Source organism: Sapajus apella, unplaced genomic scaffold (assembly GCF_009761245.1).
Source record: "Sapajus apella isolate SASKATOON/1434 unplaced genomic scaffold, GSC_monkey_1.0 scaffold1, whole genome shotgun sequence".
In the NCBI taxonomy this organism is placed as follows: domain Eukaryota; kingdom Metazoa; phylum Chordata; class Mammalia; order Primates; family Cebidae; genus Sapajus; species Sapajus apella.
The window spans coordinates 69,140,246-69,159,659 of NW_022436941.1; the positions used below are offsets into that span (position 1 = coordinate 69,140,246).

General features: G+C 43.2%; 1 protein-coding gene across 1 annotated transcript; it reads right to left on the reverse strand.

Moving 5' to 3' along the window:
- Positions 1-8,405: 8,405 nt before the first annotated feature.
- CCNB1 (cyclin B1) lies at positions 8,406-18,885 on the reverse strand. Its single transcript, XM_032279260.1, has 9 exons — positions 18,632-18,885; positions 17,837-18,007; positions 17,582-17,740; positions 14,226-14,408; positions 10,637-10,795; positions 10,199-10,435; positions 9,778-9,918; positions 8,814-8,924; positions 8,406-8,642 (listed from the first exon to the last, which is right to left on the reverse strand). Exons 1-9 carry the CDS (start codon positions 18,650-18,652, stop codon positions 8,535-8,537), a joined length of 1,290 nt encoding a protein of 429 aa, XP_032135151.1. The 5' UTR covers positions 18,653-18,885; the 3' UTR covers positions 8,406-8,534.
- Positions 18,886-19,414: the final 529 nt, after the last annotated feature.

The window sequence follows — 19,414 nt, forward strand, 5'->3', positions numbered from 1 at the left end:
GGGGGCTGAGGCAGGAGAATCGCTTGAACCTGGAAGGCAGAGGTTTCAGTGAGCCGAGATTGTGCCATTGCACTCTAGCCTGGGCAACAAGAATGAAACTACATTTCAAAAAAAAAAAAAAAAAGGCCGGGATTGGTGGCTCACGCCTGTAATTCCAGCACTTTGGGAGGCCGAGGTGGGCGGATCACGAGGTCAAGAGATTGAGACCATCCTGGCCAACATGGTGAAACTCCGCCTCTACTAAAAATACAAAAGTTAGCCGGGCGTGGTGGCACGCGCCTCTGGTCCTAGCTACTCAGGAGGCTGAGGCGGAAGAATCGCTTGAACCCAGGAGGCGGAGGTTGCAGTGAGCTGAGATTGCGTCACTGCACTCCAGCCTGGTGACAGAGCAAGACTCCATCTCAAAAAAAAAAAAAAATTGTGGTAGGGTTTTTTTGTTTTTGTTTTTGATTTTTAGAGTCACAGTCGCACTCTGTCACTCAGGTTGAGCCACCGGCCACCAGGCCTAACATTATTTTTTATAGAATAGAGACTTCCGCCCAGGCTCGTCTTAAACTCTTGGCCTCAACTGATCCTCTATTAAAAATACAAAAAAGACTGTCTCAAAAATTTTTTTTAAAAATAGGCTGGTTACAGTGGCTCACGCCTGTAATTCTAGCACTTTGGGAGGCCCAGGCAGGTAGATCACCAGGTCAGGAAATCAAGACCGTCCTGGCTAACACAATGAAACCCTGTCTCTACTAAAAATACAAAAATTAGCATGGCGTGGTGGCAGGCATCTGTTGTCCCAGCTACTCAGGAGGCTGAGGCAGAATTGCTTGAACCTGGGAGGCTGAGGTAGCAGTGAGCGGAGATCTCACCACTGCACTCCAGCCTGGGTGACAGAGCAAGACTCTCTTTCAAAAAAAAAAATAATTAAAAAAATAATAAAAATAATAATGCAATGGTTATCCAATATGAGATAGAATTGGCCTCCCAAAACACTGTGATTACATGGCCGAGTGTGGTGGCTGTCTTGTAATCCTAGCACTTTGGGAGGCCGAGGCGAGAGGATCTGTGGAGCCCAGGAGTTTGAGACCAGCCTGGCCAAGATTTAAAACAAAAACAAAACAAAAAAGCACTGGGATTATAGATATGAGCCACTGTGCTAGCAAAAGATGCCTTTTTCACATGCCACATCTTCAGTAACATTAAAAGTCACTAGGTGCACTTGGTTTCTCAACCAAGGAAAGCACAGACCTTTCTTTCCTTTATTTTCTTTCATTTCCTTACTATTCTAAAGCTTTTTAAATAAACTTTCACTCCTGCTCTGAAACTTGCCTGGATCTCTCTTCTGTCTTATGCCTCTCAGTCAAATCCTTTCTTCTGAGGAGGCAAAAATTGAAAATTCTGAAAAAAATAAAAATAAAAAAATAAAATTGCCAAGCAAAAATCATCAAGCTGTCTGACCAAAAAAAAAAAAAAAAAAAAAAATCTTCAAAAGATATTGATTGACTGGCCAGGCACAGTGGTTCACACCTGTAATCCCAACACTTTGGGAGGCCTAGGCTGGTGGATCACTTGAGGTCAGGAGTTTGAGACCAGCCTGGCCAACATGGTAAACCCCCTCTCTACTAAAAATACAAAATCAGCTGGGTGTGGTGGTGCACACCTATAATCCCAGCTACTTGGTAGGCTGAGGCAGGAGAATCACTTGAACCCAGGAGGCAGAGGTTGCAGTGAGTCAAGATCGTGCCAGTGCACTCCAGCCTGGGCAGTAGATGGAGCTGTCTCAAAAAAAAAAAAAAAAAAAAAAAAGTACACTTCACAGGGTGGTAGTGGGCCAAGCATAGGGTCTGAAGAGCGGGGTTAGAGAATTTTCTGGGGCTTACATACCCTCTTGATGTTTCCCATTGGCCAGTTATTGTACAACCCATGCAAATAAAGTAGTGGCCCACAATAGTCTGATTGGTTGCCAAAATCAACCAATCGAAGGTACTTTCAATTTTCCATCTGCCACACAGAAAAAAGGGGATGGGGGGTTTGCAAAGGGAGTACCCTCAGGTCCTTTTGTTACTTAGGTGTGGAAAGTTGGGATTTTCTTTCTTTTTCGTTTCCTTTTTTTTTTTATTTTTTTTTTAGAGATGGCGTTTCGTGTTGGCCAGGCTGGTCTCAAACCCGTGACCTCAGATGATCCACCCACCTCGGCCTCCCAAAGTGCTGGGATTGCAGGTGTAAGCAACCACGCCTGGCCTGGAAGTTTGGGATTTTTTATTTATTTATTTAGTTCTAGGATGTCAGCGTGAATCTGCTTTAGGTTCCCTGCCTCCAGACCCTATTCTCCTGCCTCACCTTCATGATTAAAATATAGAAAATACTTAAACTAGAAAATAAAAGGGGATGGTGGGAAATAATGTAAAAGCTAAAACCACAAAATAAAAATGGTAGAAATGGTAATACCAAAAACTAGTTCTTTTTTCAAAAGACCAATATAATAACCCCATGGGCAAATCTGATTAGAAAACAAAAGTAGTCAACATCAGGACTGAGAAAGAAGATATAACTGTACATTCAGAAGAGATTATGTCATAGTCCTCTACAACTATAACTTGAAAAATCTAGAATGGATGATTTTTTTTTCTTTTTTCTTTTATTTTTTTGAGATAGAGTCTCCCTCTGTTGCCAGGCTGGAGTGCAGTGGCTGGATCTCGACTCACTGCAACCTCCACCTCCCAGGTTCAAGTGATTCTCCTGCCTCAGCCTCCCAAGTAGCTGGAACTACAGGCACCACCACCATGCCCAGCTATTTTTTGTATTTTTAATAGAGATGGGGTTTCACCATGTTGGTCAGGCTGGTCTCGAAGTCCCAACCTCAGGTGATCCGCCCCCTCGGCCTCCCAAAGTGCTGGGATTACAGGCGTGAGCCACTGTGCCTGGCCCCTGATTTTTTATATTTTTTATAGAGACAGGGTCTCACTATGTTGCCCAGGTCAGTCTTGAACTCCTGGCCTCAAGCAATCCTCCTGCCTCAACATCCCAAAGTGCTGGGATTATAGACGTGAGCTACGAACATGGACATGATTTTCTATTAATGTTGGGGAATTCCACAACCTTGCCTATTAAAAACTCCACACAGTTTGAGCACATCATGGAATAAAAATTTAAAAAGTAAATAAACTCAACACAGTATTTTTATCATTTGATATTTTTTGCTATTTAATTGATCTTTATAGTTTCTATTACTGTGTGACATCAATTCAAGGAAAGGAAACCATCTATTATCACTGATTATTTTGGAGATTCTAATATTATAAAAGTGAAACTTTTGGATTTAAGAACTAGAAAATTCTCCAATAAAAAATAAAGAAGGACTTTGGGCGGCGGAGGTGGGCGGATCACGAGGTCAAGAGATCGAGACATCCTGGCCAACATGGTGAAATCCCGTCTCTACTAAAAGTACAAAAAATTAGCCGGGTGTGGTGGTGCGTGCCTGTAGTCCCAGCTACTCGGGAGGCTGAGGCAAGAGAATTGCTTGAAACCGGAAAACGGATGCAGTGAGCCGGGATCATGCCATTGCACTCCAGCCTGGCGATGGAGCGAGACTCTGTCTCAAAAAAATAAAAAATAAAATAAAATAAAATGAAGGAAAATTGATGTCAACTGGATAGGAAATTAAATAATTAGAAGTGCTTTAAGAGGCCGAGATGGGAGAGTCACTTGAGGCCAGTTTGAGACCAGCTTGGACAACACAGTGAGACCACCATCTCTACACAAAAAAAGGAAAAATAATTAGCGGAATGTGGTTAGCGCACCTGTAGTCATAGCTACCCAGGAAGCTGAGGTGGTAGGATAGCTGGAGCACAGGAGCTTAGGGCTGCAGTGCACTATGATTGCACCACTGTACTCTAGCCTGGGTGACAGAGTGAGACCTTGCCTCTATTTAAAACAAAACGAGGCTGGGTGCAGTGGCTCATGCTTGTAATCCCAGCACTTTGGGAGGCTGAGGCGGTTGGATCACCTGAGGTCAGGAGTTTGAGACCAACCTGACTAACATGATAAAACCCTATGTCTATTAAAAATACAAAATTAGCCGGACATCATGAAGGGCACCTGTAGTCCCAGCTACTCAGGAGGCTGAGGCAGGAGAATCACTTGAACCTGGGAGGCGGAGGTTGCAGTGAGCCGACATCGAGCCATTGCACTCCAGCCTGGGCAACAAAAGCAAAACTCTGTCTCAAAAAAAAAAAAAAAAAAAAAAAGAGGCCGGGCGCGGTGGCTCAAGCCTGTAATCCCAGCACTTTGGGAGGCTGAGGTGGGTGGATCACAAGGTCAAGAGATCGAGACCATCCTAGTCAACATGGTGAAACCCCGTCTCTACTAAAAAAAAAAAATACAAAAAAATTTAGCTGGGCATGGTGGCACGTGCCTGTAATCCCAGCTACTCAGGAGGCTGAGGCAGGAGAATTACCTGAACCCAGGAGGCGGAGGTTGCGGTGAGCCGAGATCGCGCCATTGCACTCCAGCCTGGGTAACAAGAGTGAAACTCCGTCTCAAAAAAAAAAAAAAAAAAAGAAAAAGAAAAAAAAGAAAAGAAAACAATAGTGGGCTACACTACTAGGGAGATGAAGAAAAAAATTTTAAAAAACAGAAGTAGGAAATATATCTCATTCAACAATAGTGACAAAAGGCAAAACCCATAAACCCAGCCATAAATTTAAGAAAGTTGCAGAATTATACAATTAAATTCCAAAGTTACTGAGGGGCATGCAACAAGGATTATTGAAGTTTCTAGATGCTAAGACAATATGCCAGTCTAACCCAAGCTAGTTCATAATGTATAGTCAAAATCTCAAAGGAGGGCTGAGTGCAGTGGCTCATGCCTGTAATCCCAGCACTTTGGGAGGCAGAGGCAGACAGATCACCTGAGGTCAAAAGTTAGAGCAGCCTGGCCAACATGGTAAAACCCCCTCTACTAAAAATACAGTCAGCTGGGTGTGTGTGGTGGCGCACACCTGTAATCCCAGCTATTCAGGAGGCTGAGGCAGAAGAATTGCTTGAAGGGGGAGGCAAAGGTTACAGTGAGCCAAGGTCGTGCCACTGCATTCCAGCTTGGGCAACAGAGTGAGACTGTCTCAAAAAAAAAAAAAAATTTTTTTTTGGTAACTGTACACAATTTTAAAGTTTTTATGGAAAAGTGTTTGGTAGTACCCCTACATATTTGGTAAACCTCATCTTACCTGATAAACTGGTAAAACTATTGTATTATCACAGGAAAAAACAAGATCAGGGAACAATAGATGGGCATTGAAGTTTGTTTTTTTTTTGAGACAGAATCTCATTCTGTTGCCCAGGCTGGAGTGCAGTGTCATAATCTCCACTCACTGCAACCTCTGCCTTGCGGGTTCAAGCAACTATCCTGCCTCAGCATCCTGAATAGCTGGGATCACAGGCATGCACCACCACCCCAGGCTAATTTTTTAATATTTTTAGTAGAGACAGGGTTACTGTATATTGGCTAGGCTAGTCTCGAACTCCTGACTATGTGATCCACCCACCTCAGCCTCCCAAAGTGCTGGGATTACAGGCATGAGCCACCGTGCCTGGCCTAGATTTTTTTTTTTTTCCGGAGACAGTCTCGCTCTGTTGCCTAGGCTCGAGTGCAGTGGTGTGATCTCAGCTCACCACAACCTCCGACTCCCGGGTTCAAGTGATTCTCCTGCCTCACCCTCCGGCGTAGCTAGGATTACAGGCACATGCCACCATGCCTGGCTAAATTTTTTTGTAGTTTTAGTAGAGACGGTGTTTCATTATGTTGGCCAGGTCTGTCTCAAACTCCTGACCTCGTGATCTGCTCACCTCAGCCTCCCAAAGTGCTGGGATTACAGGCGTGAGCCACCGTGCCCAGTGAAGATATTTCAAGATGGACAAGGAGGGTTTCAATCACAGCACTGGCATAAATGGGTATCCATCTGGAAGAATTCCACTTTACACCACATATAAAAATTGCTTACTGAAAGATTACAGAGCCTAAACAGGAAAAATTTAGATTTTTAGAAAACATTCTTGGTTTGAGGATGAAGTTGATCTTAGTTTCCTTTTTCTATTTTTTATTTACGTTCTTGCCTACGTGCAGATGAAGTTGATCTTAAAACTGAAAATCCAAAAGCAACTACAGGAAAAGTAGATTTGATAATATGAAAACTTAAGTTTTCCTGCCTGGCAAGATAGCATAAACAGTCAAAAGGAAAATGACAAAGTAGGAAGGTATTCCATATTGTTGCCAAGTAGACAAATTTATTCAACTTGCTATCAAAAGTTAAAACAGGCTGGGTGCAGTGGCTCACCACTGTGGCTCACTCCCAATCCCAGCATTTTGGGAGGCCAAGTGGGGCAGATCACTTGAGGTCAGGAGTTCAAGAACAGTTCAAGAACTGGTCCACATGGTGAAACCCCATCTCTATTAAAAATACAAAAAAAAAAAAAAATTAGCTGGGCATGGTGGCAGGTACCTGTAATCCTAGCTACTTGGGAGGCTGAGGCAGGATAACTGCTTGAACCTGGGAGACGGAGGTTGCAGTGAGCAGAGATCATGCCATTGCACTTCAGCCTGGGTGATGGTGCGAGTCTCCATCTCAAAAAATAAAAATAAAGGTTATAACAGCAAATATATTTGCCAGTTTGAGTCATAGAAATAAAACACTGATTACCTTCAATTTTTATTTTATTTATCAAGCAATTCTCCTGCCTCAGCCTCCCAAGTAGCTGGGATTACAGGTACCTACCACCATGACTGCCTAATTTTTATATTTTTAGTAGAGACAGGGTTTCACCATGTTGGCTAGGCTGGTGTTAAACTCCTGACCTTGTGATCTGCCTCCCGGCCCCGCCTGTTTTAATAATGCAGAGAAAACTGGTACTTTTGGATGTTATCTGGTTCTGTCAAAATTTAAAATGCATGCTTGCTTTAGGGAACCTAGAATACATAAAAGCATGGTATAAAACAATATATAAACAAAATTGTAGGGACAGAGAAAAAGGCAGTCTGAATGAACAGGGGAAATGATTGAATACATTAGCCATGTGTTGCTTAATGACTGGGCTATGATTTGAGGAATGTGTCATTAGGTGACTTATTGTTCAAACATCAGAGTGGACTCACAAAAATCTAGATGGCATACCCTACTACAATCCTAGGCTATATAGTGTAGCTTATAGCTCCTAGGCTACAGACCTACACACCATGTTATTGAATACTCCAGGCAATTATAACACAAGTCAGTATTTCCATATTTAAACACAGAAAAGGTACAGTAAAAATATGGTATAATAATCTTATGGGACCACCATTGTATATGTAGTCTGTTTGACCAATATGTTCGTGGGGCACATGACTATTTATTTGTACTGTGTAATATAAGGCACAAATACAGGTAGGCTTGTGTGAGGAAGATAATTGTTATGTATATAGAATGAATCACATTTTGAATAAACCCATAAAAATTCATATGCACATCTATATTTATACAAGGCATGAAAGGATAAATCCATAATTGTTGATGTCCTTCAGATAGATGGGTGGGATTTGGAAAGAGGATAAGGGGTCAAATTAATTTTTTAAAAAAGATACCTTTTGTATTTGAGTATTGTTTTATTTTCTTAATCAAAACACAAAAACAAAATGAAAACTGGGCTTAGAATATAAGCTCTCATTTTTCAAAGTGAAAGTTTGAAAAGATACTAGCTAAGATTGATAACTTAAATAGTGGTAAAAGTAATTAACTTAGAATGATGGCAGCAATCACCAGAAGAAACAGAAAACAGGGGGACTAGGGATGAGGTGGTAGACTTTTACTTTAAAAAAAGAGCTGCCAGGCTCACACCTGTAATCCCAGCACTTTGGGAAGCAGACGGATCACAAGGTCAGGAGCTCAAGACCAGCCTGGCCAACAGGGTGAAACCCCGTCTCTACAAAAAATACAGAAAAAAAATTAGCTGGGCATGGTGGCAGGGACCTGTAATCCCAACTATTTGGGACACTACAGACAGAGAATTGCTTAAACCCAGAAGGCGGAGATTGCAATGAGCTGAGATCACCCCATTGCAACTCCAGCCTGGGCAACAGAGCAAGACTCAGGAAAAAAAAAAAAAAAAATAGAGCCTCAAAGCCGATTCTCCATGACGACTTGGCTTAGGTGCAGTATGTCCTATGGAAGTAAAGTTTTCAAATACCTCCATCACCTTCTGTAACTCATATTAATAAAGTAAAAGCCAGGTACATAAAACATAAAACAAGAACCAAGTATATAAACATACATCAATTGGGTCCCTAGATAAACCAAAAGCAGTTTTTAAAAATATTCCCCACCATACCTTTTAAAACAACTTTTCCATTACCCTACAGTAGGAAGTAACCACATTCAAATGAGTTAAGCTATAAAAAAGTAAAAGGGGCTACAAGCTTTATTAAAAGTAAGTAAATGCAATAGTAATATGTACAGATGGCACATGGTGCCAATTTTATTTGTAAATATAGTACTCCAACTCAAGTTTACAAGTTACACCTTTGCCACAGCCTTGGCTAAATCTTGAACTAGTGCAGAATTCAGCTGTGCTAGAGTGCTGATCTTAGCATGTTTTGACGTAGCATACTTGTTCTTGATAGTCTGGAAGACAAAAGTATAGCAATTAAAGAGAGGAAAAAAAGTCACAAGATCCAATGATACAGGTATTCATTTAAAATATTGACTCATTCAAAATAAACCAGGCATTTGCAGGCATGATGTTTGAATTATTTTCACTTTTCAACATCTTACATTGATGCTAGATTGACTCACCATGTGCTTTGTAAGCCCTTGATTTACCACGACTATATTCTTAGCCAGGTGCTGCATAACTGGGAGAAGGGATTCTTCAGTATATGACAGGTAATGCTGTAGAGTTGGTGTCTAAGACAACAAAAGTTAATGTTAAAAATGCTCAATCAGTAATGATTTTCATAAAGCTTCTAGATGTTAGATGTTATTCAAGAGTGGGGAAGGGATGAGCACTGCATAACTAATTATTAATATAATTGAAATTTAAGACAAAGCCTAAGACTTGTCCTTTGATAGGTGCTCTCATGCTGTGCTCACACCTAATTTCATTATTGTAATTGCTGACTTGCACCCCCTAAAACTAGACTCCACTTCCTTGAGGCCAACTTTGTCACAGTTCCATCTGACATGAAAAAAATTAAAATTAGCTAGGGGAGGGTGAGGTTGCAGTGGGCCAACATCGCACCACTGCACTCCAGCCTGTGTGACAGAACAAGACCTTGTCTTAAAAACAAAAAGATGCCGGGCGCGGTGGCTCAAGCCTGTAATGCCAGCACTTTGGGAGGCTGAGGCGGGTGGATCACAAGGTCAAGAGATCGAGACCATCCTGGTCAACACGGTGAAACCCCGTCTCTACTAAAACTACAAAAAAAAATTAGCTGGGCATGGTGGCGCGTGCCTGTAATCCCAGCTACTCAGGAGGCTGAGGCAGGAGAATTGCCTGAACCCAGGAGACAGAGGTTGCGGTGAGCCGAGATCGCGCCATTGCACTCCAGCCTGGGTAACAAGAGCGAAACTCCATCTCAAAAAAAAAAAAAAAAAAAAAAAGATGTAGAAATATTCTAAGACATCTTTTGTAATTACTCCTTCAGTAGATCCCATATTTATGAACCACTTGAAGTGCCTTTTAGTAACAAAAGTCCTGTATTCAGTCAAACACTCTTGACAATTTAAAAGTTTAGAAGTTCTGTGGGACAGAGCTTACCCATTCACCATTATCCAGAATTTTCAGTGCTAAGCAAAAAGCTCCTGCTGCAATTTGAGAAGGAGGAAAGTGCACCATATCATAGTCCAACATAGTTAGTTCCATCAGGTATTTGGCCAAAGTATGTTGGTCAACATCAGCCTGAAACAAAACCCATCACTGAGCTTCTTTCAGAAAATTTTCCTTTGGCAATAAGCTGCATACCCATATGTATCTTTAACTACAAGTGTTTGTCTACAAACTCAAATGCAAGTGCCCATGGAAATCCCTAATATTAACATGCAGCCCAACTAGAAATAAAGAACATCTTTATCCCTTCCCCATGTAGTTAGGTATAATACAACTTAATTGAATTTGACTTGCTTAGTCAGCAGCAGTGTTCCCTAATGTACCCATACCGAAAGGTTTCTCAAACTTTTACCTCTCCAATCTTAGATGCTCTCCGAAGGAAGTGCAAAGGTAGAGGCCGACCCAGACCAAAGTTTAAAGCTCTTAGAATCTTCATTTCCATCTGTCTGATTTGGTGCTTAGTGTAAGTGTTGTCAGTCACAAAAGCAAAGTCACCAATTTCTGGAGGGTACATTTCTTCATATTTGCTGGCAATAAACATGGCAGTGACACCAACTAGCTGCAGCATCTTCTTGGGCACACAATTATTCTGCAATGGGAATTTTAACAGGATGAATAAAATATGTGAAAAGGAGACACAGAGCTATGATGGAGGAGAGGTAGACAGTCATTCTCCCATAGCAAAATCTTAATTAATAACATCAAATCCCCCAAGAACGACTTTAGCTGAAAGTCATTTTCTTATGACAGCTAGAATCCCAAAAGGGAAAACTATTACTGAAATGCTCACCTGCATGAACCGATCAATAATGGAGACAGTCATGTACATGGTCTCCTGCAACAATCTGAATTTCATTTGGACCTGTACTAGCCAGTCAATTAGGATGGCTCTCATGTTTCCAGTAACTTCCCGACCCAGTAGGTATTTCGGTCTGACTGCTTGCTCTTCCTGAAAAGAAAATGCTGATTATTCTTAGAAACCTGATTCCATGTAATATATTATGTCCAGAAAGATCAGTTACTTCCTACAGTAGCACAGGGGCACTTAGAATATCAGTTGTTGTTTTTTTTTTTTAAGACGGAGTTTCACTTTTGTTGCTCAGGCTGGAGTGCAATGGTGCGATCTCAGCTCACTGCAACTTTCACCTCCCAGGTTTCAAGCAGTTCTCCTGCCTCAGCCTCCTGTGTAGCTGGGATTACAGGCATGTGCCACCATGCCTGGATAATTTTTTTGTTTTGTTTTAGTAGAGACAGGGTTCCACCATGTTGGCTAGGCTGGTTTGGAACTCCTGACCTCAGGTGATCCACCCGCCTCAGCCTCCCAAAGTGCTGGGATTACAGGTGTGAGCCAATGCGCCCAGCCTATGTAAGTTCTTAAGTCAGTTATTCATAGAGTCACCACAAACACCATCACCAAGAAGGAAAGCAAACATTAAGGCCAGCGTGGTGGCTTATGCCTGTAATCTCAGCACTTTGGGAGGCTGAAGTGGGCAGATTGCTTGAGGCCAGGAGTTCAAGACCAGCCTGGCCAACATGGCAAAACACTATCTCCACTAAAAATACAAAAATTAGCTGGGCATGGTTGCTCACGCCTGTCGTCCCAGCTACTCAGGAAGCTGAGGCACGAGAATCGCTTGAACCGAGGAGGTGGAGGCTACAGGGAGCCGAAACTGCACCACTGTACTCCAGTCTGGGTGACAGAGCAAGACTGCCTCCAAAAACACGAAAAACAAACAAACAAACACATTAGATAGGACAGTGTGACAGCTTTTTTATATTGTCAGGTCTTACAATATTCAATTCACCACAGCTGCTGCTGGCCCACTTCCTTCCAAATAAAGATACTATACTATCAGCTCAGATCTTTTCACTTAAGCCTTTAAACCTAGAACCTGAGCTTTATGTAGAGAAAATATCAGTAACTCCCAGAGAAGCTGGACCCCATGTACTACAATATTCCTGCCTGCTCCAGGGCTAAATCCCAGCAGCAACATAGCTAAGAACTGTGGGGACAAGAGTGACTTTATTTTAAATGCTAATCCCATGTGACTTCTGCCTGTTCACTTTAAGTTTGGCCTTTTCTCCAAAACAGCCCTTGATACTATTTTATACACTATAGGCTGTGATGTCGGCAGCATTCTCTCAGCCACCCACACATTCTTTCTAGAGCATGCATACTTTCCCCAAGATGATGTATACATACCCAAGCCCTGGGTATGAGGGGTTACAGTGCAGAGATCTACATCTTTCAGCCACACAAGACTGTACTTGTCTGTAAATTCCTCCTAATCAGTCACCCAATACCAACAATCTCCATTTATCTGCCTTATATCTTGGTTTCTAGGCTCCTTTGACATTTGCAGGGTCGTTCTGCATATATGGCCTTTCACAGAACAAGAATGAAGCATCAAGAAACAGCGTATTTACTAAATTTAATCCTCCAAAGTTAGACCACAACTTTAAAAAGCAGAAGATATGAGAAGAAACCCAAAGTAGAAGACTGCTCCTGGCAAAGAACTCTTCTTGCAGAAGAATCCTATAGAAAAAGCAGAGGCCCAAAAGGAGGGCTGGGAGCAGTGGCTCATGCCTGTAATCCCATCACTTTGGGAAGCCAAGATGGTTGGATCACCTGAGGTTGGGGGTTCGAGACCACCCTGACCAACATGGAGAAATCCCATTTCTACTAAAAATACACAATTAGAGGGGTGTGGTGGTGCATGCCTGTAATCCCAGCTACTTGGGAGGCTGACGCAGGAGAGTTGCTTGAACCCAGGCGATAGAGGGTGCAGTGAGCAGAGATCACGACACTGCACTCCAGCCTGGGGAGGAAGAATACTGAAGCTCTGTCTCAAACAAAGAACCTACAAAAAAAAAAAGGAGAGGCTCAAAAGGAGCAGGAAAGAGATGAAGATGTCAATGATGACATAAGACAATGCATATAAACAACTGCGGGCTGGGTGTGGTGGCTCATGCCTGTAATCCCAGCACTTTGGGAGGCTAAGGTGGGCGGGTGGGGGGCGGAGGATATCACCTGAGGTCAGGAGTTTGAGACCAGTCTGGCCAACATAGTGAAACCCTATCTCTACTAAAAATACAAAAATTAGCCGGGTGCTGTGGTGGGCACCTGTAATCCCAGCTGCTCGGGAGGCTGAAGCATGAGAATCACTTGACCCAGGAGGTGGAGGTTGCAGTGAGCTGAAATTGCGCCACTGCACTCTAGCCTGAACAACACAGCAAGGCCCTGTCTAAAAAAAAAAAAAAATTAAAACCAAAAAAACAACAAGTAAAAATACAAAAAGTTAGCCAGGCATAGTGGCATGTGCCTGCAATCCCAACTACTCGGGAGGCTGAGGCAGAATTGCTTGAACCCAAGAGGCAGAGGTTGCCCTCTATCCTGGTCGACAGAATCAACAAAACAAAAAAACAAACAAACTGGGTAAATATGGTATTGCTTATGCTAGTATGTTTATGCTGCCATATAGAATGCTTGTGTTTGTGGGGAAAGGGCAAATGCCATTAACAGAAAGTTTCAAAAGTGGGATCAAACTGAAATGAATCAAAACCTAGCTTTTGAGCGTACTCCTTCAGAGCACAAATAATTTCACCAACAATTGGATGCCCATCAGCCACACTAACACAAACCGCCTTGTGTTAGGGGTGGCTATAGTCTTTCAGTATAGTCTACTTCCTCATCCACTTCCTGACCCATTCATTATCGCCTAAAATGCAGAGTTTGGGACTTAACCATTCAAACTGCAATGGAGATGGCATAAGTTACATATCAAATTCAATCTGTGGACTTTCCTTTAGGAAGAGCAATAGTAGTATCCATGCTAACTTCGAACTTGACGACACAGAATGGCAAACAGATTTCATTGGTTTAGTGACTTTTTATTTTAGGTATTCCATGAAGGAGAATTTCAAAGTGCAATCTACTCTTAAGAAATGCTGTGCCGGGCACGGTGGCTCAAGCCTGTAATCCCAGCACTTTGGCAGGCCGAGGCGGGTGGATCACGAGGTCAAGAGATCGAGACCATCCTGGTCAACATGGTGAAACCCCATCTCTACTAAAAATACAAAACATTAGCTGGGCATGGTGGCGTGTGCCTGTAATCCCAGCTACTCAGGAGGCTGAGGCAGGAGAATTGCCCGAACCCAGGAGGCGGAGGTTGCGGTGAGCCGAGATCGCGCCATTGCACTCCAGCCTGGGTAACATGAGTGAAACGCCGTCTCAAAAAAAAAAAAAAAAACTTTTCAGTGGTTTTTAAGAAATGCTGCCCACGTCCTGCTTGAATTATTATAAACTACTGATAGAAAATACTTTCATAAAGTTAGAAGCAGTTTAGAAAAAAACAACAACAACAAGTGATAATACTGACCTCAAGTTGTCTCAGATAAGCATAAATATCTTTCACATATTCACTACAAAGGTTTGGATCCACTCCATCTTCTGCATCCACATCATTTACTGCAAGAATTACATCAGAGAAAGCCTGACACAGGTCTTCTTCTGCAGGGGCACATCCAGATGTTTCCATTGGGCTTAGAGAGGGAGTGTCAACCTTGAAACAAAGAGATTTCTTGAAACAATAGCAAATAGGAGTAAGCACTATAGTTAAGGTCAGTTTATTGGTACCAACTTAAGACAGTATTCTGCTGAATTGACATACAAATCATTTCCTGAAAGGAAAAGTATCTTTTCAGATTCATTCCATTTCTTTTTAGGAAGTGATTAACATCAAAAGAGATCATTTGAGTTCGGTGCGGTGGCTCATATCTTTAATCCCAGCACTTTGAGAGGCTGAGGTTGAGGCCAGGAGTTCAAGACCAGCCTGGGCAATATAAATATAGCAAGACCCTGTCTCTTTAAAAAAAAAAAAAAAAAAAAAAAAAAAAAAAGTCTTCATATAATTGCTCAAATAAAAAGAATGAGGTCGGGTATGGTGGCTCAAGCCTGTAATCCCAGTACTTTGGGTGGCTGAGGTGGGAGGATCCTTTGAGACTATGAGTTCCAGACTAGCCTGGGCCACATTGCAAGAACTCATCTTTACAAAAAAATGTTTAAATTAGCTGGGCATGAGGGTGAAGGCAGGTGCCTGTAGTTCTAGCTACTCAGGAGGCCAAGGCAGGACGATCACTTGAGCCCAGGAGTTTGAGGATACAGTGAGCTATGACTACACCACTCTACTCCAGCCTGGGTGGGAAAAAAAAAAAAAAAAAAAAAAGAGTGAAAAGCCAACTTAAAGTGAGTCAGTTTAAAGTTGGAAGCAAATGAATTCACATTCTAGACTTTCCTCCAAAGGAAACTGAGAAGTAATTAATCTTTATGAGCAACATGTGAAGTTAATCCAAATAAATGACAATTCAGTCTAGTCCTTATTTCAAAATATAAACTGCTTCTCACTACTCAAAAGAACACAAATTCTGTCCTGACTACCAAGGATTAACTAACTCCATCACCATTAACCATTTCCTTCATGCTCCCTTTATTCCACTGTTCAAACATTTATTGAGCACCTTCTTCAAGTCAAACTCTGCAAGGCATTGACTTCATTGCATCCTCAAGGGGCTCTTAATAGACAAAGTTAAGTAAAGAAATAAGACTGGCTGGTCATGGTGGCGCATGGCCTCTCAAAGTGAGGGCAAATCATCTGAGGTCGGGAGTTTGAGGCCAACCCGACCAACATGGAGAACCTCTGTCTCTACTAAAAATACAAAAATTAGCCGGGTATGGTGGCGCATGCCTGTAATCACAGCTACTTGGGAGGCTGAGGCAGGAGAATCGCTTGAACCCGGGAGGTGGAGGTTGCAGTGAGCTGAGATTGCGCCATTGCACTCCAGCCTGGGCAACAAGAGTGAAACTCCTTCTCAAAATAAGACTGAGTCTGGGGGTGGTGGCTCATCCCTGTAATCCCAGCACTTTCGGAGGCCGAGGCAGGTGGGTCACCTGAGGTCAGGAGTTTGAGACCAGCCTGACCAACATGGTGAAATCCCAACCCTTAAAAAAAAGAAAACCTGTCTCTATTAAAAATGCAAAAATCAGCCGGGCATGGTGGCACATGCCTGTATTCCCAGCTGCATGGGAAGCTGAGGCAGGAGAATTGCTCGAACCTGGGAGATGGAGGTTGCGGTGAGCTGAGATCGCACCACTGGACTCCAGCCACAACAGAGTGAGACTCCACCTCAAAAAAAAAAAAAAAAAAAAAAAAAAAAGATGGATTCTAGGAATAGGGGTAGAGATGGGGGAAGTTAGGGAAAGCTTCAGGAGTTGATGCTTGAGCTGTTTTCCAGGATGAAAAGGTTATTAGCTAAATGAAAGACAGGGTGGGGAAGGCATTCTTACTAAGTGGGAATCACTTAGTTAAGAATCACACAAAGTTAAGAATCAGTATGGGCCTTTCAAGAAAGCCTCACGTAGTTTGATATGCCCAGTTAAAGACTGTGCTGGCTACAAGTTTCAAGTACTATGACCAGAAATTCAACACTAAAGCAGTATCTTTCAATCTCTTATCCTTAGATACAATAAGCTAAACTGGCCAGGCTCAAGCTAAATGGTGGCTCACGCCTGTAATCCCAGCACTTTGGGAGGCCAAGGTGGGTGGATCACTTGAGGTCAGGAGTTTGAGACTAGCCTGGTCAACATGGTGAAACCCCCTCTACTAAAAATATAAATATCAGCTGGGTGTGGTGGCGTGTGCCTATAATCCCAGCTACTTGGGAGGCTGAGGCAGGAAAATTGCTTGAACTTGGGAGGCACAGGTTGCAGTGAGCTGAGATCGTGCCACTGCATATCAGCTTGGGCAACAGAGCGAGACTGCCATCTCAAAAAAATTGTTTTCAGATAATTTTCTCAACTGGTTTTAACTAAGTTTAAAAAAAAACAGAGCTTCAGAATGCAGTTCATTGCAATTCCATCAAAGCATCCTCCTCTACATGACCTACATTTCCTTCACAGGATAGGACACATTTACACATTTGATATTTAATAAAAAGTTATTGGTCTTGAGGCTAAATCTTTTTTTCTTTTCTAAAACATCCTAACATTTTTTTTCTTTGAGGCTAAATGTTAATTCATCCTCTTAACCACTCCCTGAAGAGTTGCATTCTTCCTGTTTTACTCATTTACATATTCCAATGTTACAGGCTTATTATTTAGTAGCCATATTAGGCAGTTTAAAAAAAATTCAGGCTGGGTGCCATGGCTCACGCCTGTAATCCCAGCACTTTGAGAGGCTGAGGCGGGCAGATCACCTGAAGTCAGGAGTTCAAGACCAGGCTGACCAACATGGTGAAACCCTGTCACCAAAAAAAAATCAAGACAATATTCTATGTTTACGAGGATAAATTCTGCAGAGATGGCTTGTACTTGGATAATAAAACCTTTGGTTCAGGCAGCTACTTCTTAATATCATTAACAAAGAAAGTAATATAAGAAAGTTAAAAAAAGCATAGATTCTGAAGCCAGACAGCCTGAGCTTGAATCCCATATGGGCCACTTACCTGTGTGATCCTGACATAACCTTTCTAAAGGCATGGTGATAATACCTACCTCAGAGAGTACAGGTAAAGGTTATGTGAGTTACTGCATGTAAAATGTTAGGCAGAGCTTGCCTCATGCTAAGCACTCAATAAATGATATCAATATTACTATTAATACATGCTCTTGCATGTATCAGTGAAATAAGGGACAGAAGAAATAATCAAGAAGACTCTACAATGTTAAGAATAAGTTTACCAAAATAGGCTCAGGCGAAAGTTTTTCTTCTTTAACAGGCTCAGGTTCTGGCTCTGGCACTGGCTGGGACACCGGCACTGGCACCAGCATAGGTACCTTTTCCAGAGGTTTTGGTAGTTTTTTAGCAATAACTTTTCCAGTAGCTGAAGGTTTTCCTTCCTGTGTAGATGAAACAGAGAGAATGGAATATTTCTGTATCAAGGACCACAGTTGGAATGCGGGCTCTTACAGAAGTTAGGTCAGGAAGAGGGCTACCTTTTTCATAGGCATTTTGGCCTGTAGTTGTTCACTGACTTTGTTACCAATGTCCCCAAGAGCTGTTCTTGGCCTCAGTCCGGGCTTCGAGGTTGCAGCAGGGGCCATAGGCACGCGCTTTGCGCCTGCCATACTGATCTTCGTCGTATTTTCAGCATTAATTTTCGAGTTCTGAAAGAAGCAAGACCACTTTAAGAGCTGGTCCACGGAGGCTCGAGTAAGTCAAGGGTTAATTAAGGTGGGGCACAAGAGAGGTTCCCAGAAGGAAAGCCGACTAAATATGGGTTCCAAGGAAAAACGTGGGTCCCAGAGTGTACTCTGAGGCCGTGACAAGTCAGTTTCCACCAAGAACCTCTACATTTACCGATAGAGGGATTTCCTAATTAGTCCTGGCCAGCCCTAAAATACTGATAATTTACATTTGAAAGGAAACTGAAAAAGCCTCCAACTGCAGACACCTTCTCTCTGGAATGGGGGTTACGCAGTTGCTGGCGGGCCCACTCAGGAACCCTCCAACACTTTTTCAAAAGATTCCTGGTCGACTCTCCACCTCCCCCAAACATTTATCCAATATCGGTCCAGATATTTTTCTCACCTTCCTCTCTCCGTCCACCGTCCCCCACATTCTCCTACCAGGCCTGGGCCCACCTCGGTTCTCTTGGTGACTCCCCTCCCACCTTCCTCCCTAAATTGCTCCTGAATTCCTCTCCCGCTCGGGGGGCTCCTGCAGGCGAGGCAGGACCAGCAGGCAGCAGCGAGGAAGGCCGCATTAGTTCGCAGTCCGCAGCGGCTCACCCTGGTGACTCGGAGCGCCATGGCTGCCTCTTCACCAGGCAGCAGCGGAGAGAAGCAGAACACCGGAGTCCCGACCAGCCGAGGACCTGAATCCACCAGAAACCAACAGCCGTTCCTCCGCAGCACGCCGGGAAGAGCCGGCCTAGCCTTAAGTTTAAACCCCGCAGTGCTCCCTCCTTATTGGCCTGTTCGTGGCACTCGCTAACTTCCCATTGGCGGCTGCCGCTCCCGGAGAATGCGTTTCCAGGGCGATCCCGCGATGGCATTCGAGAGAGGCGGGATCAGAGTGACGCTAAGGCCGGAAGGCGTGGCCAGGTTCTCACGTGGTCTGCCTCCGCGCCTGCGCTCTCGGGCAGCTGCCGCGGTCACCTGGAGAGGCTAGCAACGTGTGCACCGCCCACCTGGAAAGGTGGGCGTGCGCTGCCCGTGCCAGATCAGGGAAAGCCTGGTGGCCTTTGGAAGGTGACAGTGGCGCGGCCACAGTCTCAGAAGTGTCCAAAGTAGTTTTGGATTTAGTCCAAATTATTATTACACACTTTCCATTTCTACGGTAGCAGCAATAGTATAGTTCATGAAAGGCGCTGATATACATTCTTTTATTTGATAGTTACAACAGCTCTATGGAGTGGAGGAAATGAAGCTCAGCGGCTTAGATGGCTTTGCCAGGATCACACATTAGCAAGCGAAGAACTGAATTTAGGGGTTTTTTGAGGGGAGGGTGGGTATTTGTATTATTTTCGCAACACTGGTTGTTCCTTAAGAATCTCACCTTCCAATCATGAG